General features: G+C 38.5%; 1 protein-coding gene across 4 annotated transcripts in view; it reads right to left on the minus strand.

Annotated features, from left to right (window-relative positions):
* The window catches only part of LOC129682097 (guanylate-binding protein 1-like), a 24,036-nt gene extending 18,466 nt beyond the window's left edge, over positions 1-5,570 (minus strand). Inside the window, exons 1-3 of one of the 4 annotated variants that reach the window (XM_055614306.1) lie at positions 5,459-5,570; positions 4,467-4,646; positions 915-1,200 (exon numbers count right to left, since the gene is read on the minus strand). In XM_055614306.1, coding sequence (XP_055470281.1) covers positions 915-931 — 17 coding nt within the window. In that variant the 5' untranslated portion in view covers positions 932-1,200; positions 4,467-4,646; positions 5,459-5,570. Of the gene's footprint in view, positions 1-914; positions 1,253-3,526; positions 3,602-4,466; positions 4,647-5,458 lie in introns of those variants that run through there. The other 3 variants (XM_055614305.1, XM_055614308.1, XM_055614307.1) reach the window with 3 other exon arrangements.
* Positions 5,571-11,395: the final 5,825 nt, after the last annotated feature.

Genomic DNA, 11,395 nt, shown 5'->3' on the forward strand with positions numbered 1-11,395 from the left:
TATTTATTTATTTATTTATTTATTTATTTATTTATTTATTTATTTATGTTCTTTTTGGGAGAAGAAAGAGAAACAGGGAGAAGGAGAGGAGTAGAAGATGCAGAGGTAGAGTTTAACAATGGAAAGAGAGAGAAGGTGAGGAATGAAGCTGGTACCTGGCCAGGAACTCAAGGGAAGGCCTTCCTTCCAGGATGAACTTTCTGAGGCCATGAGTGGGGGTGGGGGTGTAGCACAAGGTAAGCAGAAACATTGGTTCCTGCTCTGCAGGGAGATTATTTAGAGGAAGCCTTTTAGTGAAACACAAGACTGCATCCTACAGGTGAGAGGTAAGGAGGGGGCACTAGGGATGAGAAAGTCTGCCCAATGAAGGAGGAAAGCCTCTCAGAAGCCACATTCAGGTGTAGGTGAAAGCATGTTATTCTGGTTTTCATCGTCCCCTCTGGGTTTCAGAGTTTTCTTTCTGCCTCCAGAGTGTGAGTAGGTGTTTGCATTGCATCCTTTATTGCTTTATATCATTTAGTTTGTTCACCTCGCCTGGTCATGGAAAGAACGCATGAGCAACCTTTTCAGGTGCTTAGCTGCAGTAGGAGCAGGACAGAGCAAGCAGCGTCAGTGTCCATGGTCATTTAATTGTGTCCTCGCTCATAGAGACAATGTGGTCACAGGGAAGAGCACACCCAGTTTCAGTATTTCCAGCTGAATGCAAGCCCAATAACGGCACATAGGGACTGTCTCCCCTGACAGCACTCCTCCTGACATCTTATCCTGTGCCTCAGTGCAAGCTCGGTTGGTACCCATCCTGATTCTGACAGTGTCTAAGTGACATATGAAACCTTCTCGTCCCCTTCCTGGAACTGTAGACCCGATGTCCCCAGAGCTGGGAAGAGCCCGGGAAATGAAGGAAGCCTCCTTACCTGCTCTTGCTGTTCATGTAGGCGGACTGGCTTCCTCACTGCTCTTATTTCCTTCTCCAAGGCAGTGGGACTTTCTCTGAAGGTGACTGATTAAATGCACATCGACATTTTTAGTGGGTGAGAAGAATATGAAAATGAAACTGCTTGGATCACAGCAGTGAACCAACAACCATAAAAGTTGGCTCTGGAACTGAGGTAGTGGGAGGGTTCAGCAGGACTTCAGCCAGAGCCGGCAAACATTTGCTTGTGGCAGACCTTTGTAACCACTTGCTGTTTTGAGAATCGCCTGTTAGATATGGACAGTTTTATATAGGCAGAGACTCTGACAGCTGGGGGCCCTGTGAAGAGGTTTTATTCTTTTTATTATTTTATTATTTCAATCTAGTTGCCTAAAATAAATCTCTTCGTGTGACTGATTCTTCTTTCAGAACTAGTTAGTGAGGACAAGGGCATGTTTGCCATTCTCCTAAACACCTTCTGCTGTCACTCAGTCCAGTCAGGATGGGCTGTGCATATTGTCAGGTGTTTGAAGACAATAATGTGGATTTATGTGTTTTTCCCCTTAATTTTATTTTTATTTTCAATTTTATTTTAGTTAATTTATTCCTACCCTTCCCTAACATTTTAGCTTCATTGTTCATGAGTCTACTTCAGACTCATTTAGCTTATTTATTTACTTATTGATCAGAGACTATTACCCGAATTCTTGGTGAAATGTCTTACGTGTTGTTAAATCTGTATTTTTTTTTCCAGAAAGGATAGATAAGTCAGTTCCCAATAAGGTTTGCTATGACTGAGGTAAGAGTGGCAGAAATCTGGCACTTGAACCCAGCCTGCATCTCCATCCTGCTTCTGTGCTGCTGAGTCTGGCTCCAGGGTTTGGGGATGGCTAGTGTGTCTCACTAGGTTCACACTTTGGAATTGTGCGTCATCATGTGGTGCTAGAAAGAGATGGTAAGACCTTTAAAGCATAGAGCCTCGTGGGAGGTCTTTACTGACCCCTCCAGGATCTTCATCGCTTCCTTCTTCTCTCACCTTGTGACCTTCTCCTCCCTTAGGCAATTCCGACATGATGTTATTTTTCTGAGTCCATGAGGCTGCTTGGTCTTACACCTCAGCCAAACAGCTGAGTGATAAAAACTTTTCTACTTCACGAAGCACCCAATGCCTAATGCTTTGTTACAATAATAGAAAAATAGATTAATACACACAATCAATAAATTGAGGTGCCTCTTTCTTCATCTCTTAGGCAATGACTTGTAATTTTTGATAGTTTTTCCCTATAAACACTTACTTTATGTGTCATCCTCAGATGCAGCACCACTTTTATTTTAAATTTATTTTTTCTGATCTAGATATAGAATTATCAATTTTTTATTTTTTCCAAAGCCATTCCTAGTTCTGTTGATCATTTTTGTGGCTTTCTAATGTCTGATCATATACCTCTGCTCTAATCTTCATCATTCCCCTTTCCCTAACAAACTGAGTTTAATTTGTTCTTTTTTCGTGGTTTCTTAAAGTTTTAATTTAAAAGTTATTCTTCTTTTTGAAAGTTTCGAGGAGCATACAACAGAGTGCAGACAGAGTCCAAACAGCAGGCGCAGGGGCGAGGATTCTGAGAGCAAGACCCTGGGCAACTGGAAATGTGGCTGTGTGGAGACCACAGGAACAGAAGGATCTGGGTCCATCTCCAAAGGACTCCAGTTGGGTTCTCTGTAAATTAGTCTTAAGAATCCCAGAGCAAGAGATGCTGCAGACCAGAACAAACTCCACCAAGAACTCAAGTCAAGAACACAGCATTGTCCCTCGTGGCTGACACTTGTCAAACTATGCTGGTTGCTACTACAGTTGACTTCCCTTGAACATAAATTCAACCCAAGACAACACACTAGGAAGACCCATAGTTTTAAAAATATGCAAAAAGCAAGCAAAACAATGGGGAAAAAAAAGAGTTAAAAAGCTGAGGACACATACACCCTGGTAGATGCCTAAAACACAGCAAAGAAACACAAGCACACACTCACACTACACACACATATACAGATATGCACATACATATCACATACTCACAGAAAACAAATAGAATATAAAGAAAGGAACACCATTAAAATAATAATGCTATGAAAAATCCCAATGCGAAAATAACAGAATAACATTAGATTTATTATTGTCAGCAGACTCAAGATCTAGGAAAGCATGGACTGATATATTCTAGGTATTAAAAATAACCAAGATTGTAATATTCAGAAAAATTATGTATTAAAGTAGATGAAAAACAAGAATATTTCAAGACAAACAAAAATTATATTTATTCATGATATCAAAACTTTAACTGCAGGAGATTCTTAAGGGAGTACTCTATGGAGAAGAAGAAATTTCACACACAAGTAGATAGGTCAGCATGCAGTCCATAAAAGCCATAGATGGATGGGGGAGAGAGCAAAGCAGGAACCAGTCTTGTCCAGTACAGCATACCAGAAAGGATCCAGTGGTTCCAGGAGAGGAAAAGAGAACTAACAATTAGCCAGCCAACCAGAACAACAAACACAAAATCATAAACAATAGCAAAATCTTCTCAGTCATAGCTATGAATGCCAATACCCTTAACTCACCAATTAAAAGACAGACAATTGGACTGGATTTGAAACATGAAAGGCTGTCTCTACGAAAAACACATAGCTGAAAAGACACCCATAACCTGAGAGCCAAAGGTTAGAACTCAAACTATTAAGTAAATGGAACACACAAACAAGTTGATGTAGCAATTCTCATGCCTGTAAAGTAGACTTTAAACCAAAGCTAATCATAAGGTAAAGAGGGTTGGCTGTTCCATATCGTTAGAAGGAACAATTTATCAAATGGACATAAGGATTATAAATGTGCAACAACTTTTGTTCACTTGATTTCAAAACACAAGCACTAGAAGACTGCCAGAGTCTAGACACAGCAATAGTGGGAGAACTCAGTGTATCTAAATAGGGCCCCCAAATCAAAGCTCACAAAGCAGGCCTCAGAACTAAATTACTGAACAGATTGACTGGACTTGAAAGGCATCTACAGAAAATTCCACCTGACAGGAAATACACATTTTTTAAATAGCAGCACATCAAACACTATCAACAATTGACCACATGGCAAAAGAATAAACCCTAGTAAATGAATGAATGGATGAAAGAATGAACAAACAAACAAATAAATAAACTCAGAGGCTGGAGAGGTGGCTCAGCTATTAAGAGCATTACTGCTTGACTCCTGTCTGCACACAGAGCAGAGTATCATTAACAGTGTCAGAGGTTGGTTCTTTTCCATGTGGGTCTTGGGTTGGGCCAGGCACTGGTTAGATCTTTGCTCTGTTCTCTGAGAGACTCCACCCAGAAGGGCCTTGAAACAGATGCTGAGACTCACAACCAAACATTGGGCGAGGCTTAAGGAGCCTTGTGGAAAAGTGGAAGGAAGGAGAAAGGATCCTGGAGGGGATAGGAGCTTCACAAGAAGACCAACAGAGACAACTACCCAAGGCCAAGAGAGGCCTGCTGAGAATGAAGTACTTACCAAGGTGTGGGTTCCCTGGTAAGGAGAACAGGGCCTCTCTCTGACATGGACTCTCTTGCCAGCTTTTTAATTATTTTCCTCTGGAGTGACTGCTTTGCCAGGTTACAGGGGAAGAAGACATGCTCAGCCCCGAAACGACTTGATGAGCTGGGGTGGATGGGAAGGAGGGCTCTCCTTTTGCTGAGGAATAGGGGAAAGGAATAATGAAGAGGGATGGAGGGTAGGCCTGGGAAGTGAGGAAGGATGGAGCTAAGACCAGAACATAAAGTGAATGAATGAATGAATGAATGAATGAATGAATGAATAGGTAAATAAATAAATTTTAAAAAAGAGAATTACTGTTCTTGCAAAGAACACAGGTTCTCCTAGCACCTACATGGTGGTTCTGAGCTGCCTAGAATTCCAGTTCCATGAGTCCTGACACACTCTTCTGACCTCTGCAGAGGCCAGAAGTGCACACACCTATATGCAGATAAAACACTCATGCACGTAAAAAAACAGAAAATTTAAAATTATTTTAAAAATCTTTCTGCATCCTATCAGACTACATCAAAATCAAACTAAAACCATCAGGACTAACATCAAAAAAAATTCACAGATATGTGCAGATTAAACAATATAAGTGATATACAAATATATGTTTATTGTATTAATAGAGATAATATTCTTTTGAAAATTTTATACATATATATAATTTATTTTTATAATAACAATCCCTCATTCTTCTCCAATTCCTTCTGGATATCCCCTGCCACTTATAAATTTCATTTTCCTTTAGAATAAAACAGGAAACAAGTTAGGAGCCTGCCACAGAGGGCCTCTGAAAGGCTCTGCCTTGCAAACTATCAAAGCAGATGCTGAGACTTATGGCCAACTGTTGGGCAGAGTGCATGGAAACTTATGAAAGAAGGGGGAGATAATAAGACTTGGAAAGGACAGGAGCTCCACAAGGAGAGCAACAGAACCAAAAAATCTGAGCACAGGGGTCTTACCTGAGACTCATACTCCAACCAAGTACCATGCATGGAGATAACCTAGAACCCCTGTACAGATGCAGCACATGTCAGCTCTGTGTCCAAGTGGGTTCTCTAGTAAAGGGAACAGGGACTGTCTCTGACATGAACTCAATGGCTGGCTCTTTGATCCTCCTCCCCCAAGGAAGGAGGAGCCTTACTAGGCTACAGAGGAGGACATTGCAGCCAGTCCTGAAGAGACCTGAAAAGCTAAGGTCAGATGGAAGGGGAGGAGGACCTTCCCTATCAGTGGATCATAGACAACCTACTGGGGACCACATCTCTGGGGAAAAAAAAGGCTCTTCCTCTCCCAGAGCCGTCACCTGCCGTAGCTCCTCACCTAGGGTGGAGCCTTCTCAACTCCTCCTCATACAAACTAAAATGAACAGCAGGTCATTAATGAATCAGAAAGGAAATTTGGAAATTCCAAGAGTCAAATAAAAAGGAGAGCACAACCTACCAGACCCTGTGTGATGCATCCAAGGCCATCCTTAGCGAAAAGGTCATAGCTCTAAGAACATTTAAAAGATCAGAGCGATCCAAGAAGATAAAAATCTAATTACGCATCTGAAAGCTCTGGAAAAGCAAGAGGATATGCCAAAGCCAGATGCAGCACACAGCAAGAAACAATGAAAACCAGACCAAGGATTAATGAAATAGAGACCAAGAGAACAGTGCATAGAATTAGTAAGAGAAAAAAGTTGGTTCTTTGGTAAGATTAACAAACTTGAACAACTAATCAAACCACTCAACTGGCTGAGAGAGGTTCCAAGTCAATAAAATCAGGGAGCAGAGAGAGTTGTTACAACATATGCTATGAAACCCAAGCCATGAGGCAGTGCTTTGGAAACATTTTAACAAATTAGAAAATCCAGAACAAATGAATAAGTATGTAAATGCATGTGACCTAAAAAATCCAAGGCAAAGGGAATAGAATCTAAGCAAGCCATAACAACCCAGGAGACTGAATAGTAATTAAATGTCTCCCACAAAGAAAAACGCCAGGCCAGTCAAATTTAATGCTGAATTTTACTAAACTTTCAAGGAAGATCTAACATCGACACTTCTCAAACCGTTCCCCAGAATAGAAAGGAAAGGAAAACTACCAAACTCATCTTATGAAATCAGTATGACTCTGATACCAAAACTAGATGAAAATACACAAACTAAGCCAAGACAAAAACTACAGACCAATTTTCTTGATGAACATGGGTGTAAAATTTCCCAATAAAATACAAACCAAATTCAAGTTCAAAGTCAGATAATACACCACGACAAAGTTCCTGTTATCTCATAAACATTTTCAACCTATACAAATCAATAAACATGTCAAATTGGGGATGGAAAGATGGCTCAGTGGGCAAGTGCGCTTGCTGGCCTTGCAGGAGACCCAGAACCCACACGGCAGTCACATGCATGTGGAACTCCTATTCTAGGGATTTCAGTCTACTCTAGATGGCATGGAAAATGGAAGCAGAAAATGAAAAGCTAAATTACTGAAATTGGCTCAACACCAATTATTATTATCATCATTTTGGTATTTTATAGTTTATCCTTAATAGATATAGTAGCTTTTTGTACCGGATCAAAGAAAAAGGCTTTAGAGATATAGGAAAAGAAAAATATGAAAAGTGTATTCATAGGATACAAGCCTTGGAAAGGCTTGCAGAAAAACTTAGACAAGTCTTAGAAAGATCTACAAAAAAAAAAAAAAAAAAAAAAGAATAAGAAAAGTACTCAGAGCCAGAGAAATTTAGACAAGAGTCTACCATGACACAGCGCGTAATGAGACAATGGAACCAGTCCAAGGTGGTGCCCCTATGGTTATAGAAAAGATAAATGGAAACCTATGGACATACTAGATTTGAGGACATTTAAGGAAGAGGTCATTGCCTATGGTTTGCATTCATCCCATGTGAAGCAGATTTTAAATTCTTGGGCAACTCAGAACAGAATGGAAAGACTGGAAAGATTTGGAAACAGCAATATTGGAAGCTGGTCCTCAGTTACAATGGTGAACATGGTGAAAAGAGGATGCTAGGGCCACAGAACAACAAAATCTGGCCAAAGGTATTGATTTTTACCAGGATAAGTTGCTAGGTGAAGGTCAATATGCTGATTTACAAAGGCAGCTTGAATTTGATGATCATGCCTTGGTGCTATGTCCTTTAATAGCTTTAAATGCTTGGGATAAGGTTGAAGAATCAGGAAAGTATGAGTTGTTTATTAAAATTATACAAGGCCCAAAAGAATACCTTCACTGATTTTTTTTTTTTTTCAAAGATCAACTTCAACTGTAAAAAGAATAACATCAGATTCAGAAGTCTAAAATTCTAATTGAGTTTTTGGCTTTTGGAAATGCTAATTCAGAATGTAAAAGGGTAATTAGACCTTTAAAGGCAAGATCAGCATCAGTAGAGGAATTGATTAGAGATACGACTGGTATTGGGTCTCAGGTTTATGATTAATCTGGTAGAAGTTATTTCTAAAAATCTTAAGAAAAATCAAAATGGCAGATTTTTAATTGTAGTAAACAAGGTCATTTGAAAAGGGATTGTAGGCAAGGTGCTCCTAGAAACAATGTTTTTTTTTTTTTTTTTCCTAAAAATAATCTAAAAAGAAGGCCTCAGCCTTCTGGAGTATGCAGAAGGCATGGCAAAGGCTGGCATTGGATTAATGAGTGCATATCAACAAATGATAGGCAAGATAATCCTTTGCAGTCGGGAAATGCCTGAGAGGGCCTCTCAAAGTCACAATTCAGTTCAACCGTTGCCTGCTAGTATTGGAGAAACTCACACACAGAGCAGTTAAAAGATTTGATGCCTGTTGTTAAAAATAACATTTCTCTGGGTGTAATCAAGGAAAGAATAACTTCAGCAAATAAAAAAAAATAATAATCAAGGGAAACCAGAAAACAAGTATTTTAGCAAACTGCTGTGAATGATCAGAGATCTAATCTAAAACTAAAATAAATGGCATTGAAATGGAAGATTAGTAGACACAGGAGCAGATGTAACAATAATTTCACCAAGATCTTGGCAACCAGATTGGCTTCTTCTAGGAATTGGGACTTCATCTCAGATTAAACAAAGTGTAAGATAGGTTGTTGTTGAATATTAATATTTATTATTGATTTATCTTTTAGTTAAACAGTTGTTATTCCTAAACCAGCCAAATACCCAAATCACCACACAGAGACTAAGATTTATTTAATTAACCTAGAGCACACTGCAGTTACAACGCAATAGTTACTCCATCCTAAACCTCCAAGCCCACATAGTTTCCTCCCATTCAGATTTCCCAAATTATACTTGCTTTTAGTCATATCTTAGGTTCAGTTCATCTCTCCTCATTGTTTCAAGTCCTCTCCTGCTGATCTCTCCTCTCTTTTCCTTCCACTCACTTCCTTCTCTCCTTTGCATCAGGATGTCCTACCCAGTTCTCCCCATTGTTCAGCACTGGCTGGTTGTTTACTTGACAATACAGAGAACAAACGGTGGCAAATTTACACAGACAAGAGACAGGTGATGCTTAGAATAAACACCACAATGCAATGTCTGCATTGAAACCAGATAGTGGAGGAGAGAAATCAACATTTGAATGAACAAGGGTAAATTGTATACATTCCACAAGAACATTTAACATTTTACCAGCCAGAAGTCAAATGTATGGGGCCAGAAGGACAAATAGGAAAATTAAAGTAAATTTAGTGTGGCTAATAGAGCTATGAATTTATGTGGACATGATTTATTGCAATAATGGAAAACACAAATTAACATTCCTCCAATTTCAGAAACAAATTACAAAAGAAGAACACTTCTGAGAAAAATATTAAAAGGTGTTATTGAGAACAGTCACAGACTGTCCAGGTTGTTCATAAGCAGGACACGACAGATGTTGAACTTTCAAAGGTACCAACCACCCTATGTCTAAAATGGCTAAATGACAAGCCTGTATGAGTGGACAATGGCATATGACAAGGCACTAGGACAGCTAGTTCAGGAACAGTACTAAACATATTGATGAATCTACCAGTCCACGGACTTCTGTGTTTGTTATAAAAAAGAAATCAGGAAAATGAAGGATGTTAACAGATTTAAGAGCCATAAATAAGATAATTCGGCCAACAGGCTCTTTATATCCTGGAATCATAGTGCTTTCTCACATCATGGTCTTTGACAGTAATTGATTTAAAAGATTGCTTCTTCATGATCCTTTTACATAGCATGGTAGGGAAAGTTTTGCTTTCTCAGTACCTATTTATAATAATAGTTGTTCAATAAAGAGATATCATTGAAAAGGATTACCACAAGGACTGTTAAACAGTCCTACCTTGTGCCAATATTTTGTACAAAAGCCATTAGAAATAATTCATAAACAGTTTCCTCAATCTAAAATTTGCCATTATGGATGATATCTTACTGGCTGATTCAGATGCAGATACCTTAAAAAAATGTTTAATGAGGTAAAGAGAATTTTGTCTTGCTGGGGATTACAGATTGCTCCTGAAAAAAAATAATTCTAATAGGACATTCTACCAATTATCTAGGCTATAAGATATATTTACAGAAAATTCAACCACAGAAAGTACAAATCAGGAAAGACCAATTACGAACTCTTAAAGATTTTCAAAGGTTTCTGAGAGATATTAACTGGCTACACTCCACAACAGGATTAAGTACTCATGAACTAAGTAATTTATTTTAATCCTTAAAAGGTAATAAGGACTTATATAGTCCAAGAAAATTATCGGCTGAGGCTGAGAGAGAATTGGCTCAGGTGGAAAAGAAAGTACAGGATGCACATGTGAATCATTTGCATCCAAAGCTGGATTCTGGTCATTTTCGTTGCTAGTCATTCAGCCGCAGGAATTCTTATGCAGAAAGAAGATGGTATCTTAAAATGCATTTTTTCATCACATAGAGTAAAATATTAAAGACCACTGTAGAAAAGGTTTCTGAACTGATTCAGAAAGAAAAAAATGAGATTTCGTCAACTAGCAGGAACAGACCCAGCAGAAATTGTGGTACCATTACTTGTGCTGAAATGGCCTCTTTATGGGGAGAAAATGCCCATTGACAAACAGCTTGCAGGATTTTTTGGGGAGAAATTAACAACAAATATCTCAAAAGCAAAAGGATCTAATTTATTTAAAAAAAACTAGATTCTCTCTCATATAGTAAAAGGGACAACAATTTCTAGAGCACCTACATTCTATACTGATGCAAATAAATTAGGAAATCAGGATATAAGTCAGTAAAAATAAGTAAAATGACTCAGAGCCCTTAAGATTCACTTCAAAAATCAGAGTTGAATGCCATTCTTATGGTATTATGTAATTTTATGAATCTTTTAATATAGTTACTGACTCTCAATATGTATGCAGAGTTGTTTTATATAGTGAAACTGCTGATTCTACATGTTTCAGAATTCACTTCACTGTTCTACTACAAGTAATTAGAAATAGAAATCATCCATTCTATATAACATATATCAGAAACATATAAAGAAAGGTTATAGATACCATCAAAATTGAAAAAGATTAGTTTCAAACAGAAGATATCTCCTGAATAAAAAGAGAGGACAGTTCATCAGACGGCTTGGTCATTCAGTCTAAACTAACGTATAAAGACTAAATTTTTCTTCTTACATAAAAAGGACTATTTTCTTGTATGGTATTAAAAAGCAGATAAGAAATTTAAAACTTTTTAAAAATTTTTATATTAATTACAGTTTATTTACTTTGTATACTAGCCATAGTCCCTTCCCTCATTCCCTCCTAATCCCACCCTCCCTCTTTCCCTCCCTCATCTCCTCCCTGCCTCTGCCTCTCTCTAAGTCCACTGATAGGGAAGGTCCCCCTCCCCTTCCATTTGACCCTAGTTTATCAGGTCTCATCTACAGGTTTGGCTGCAA

This window comes from Psammomys obesus, unplaced genomic scaffold (genome assembly GCF_907164565.1).
Source record: "Psammomys obesus unplaced genomic scaffold, mPsaObe1.curated_primary_1811, whole genome shotgun sequence".
Lineage (NCBI taxonomy): Eukaryota > Metazoa > Chordata > Mammalia > Rodentia > Muridae > Psammomys > Psammomys obesus.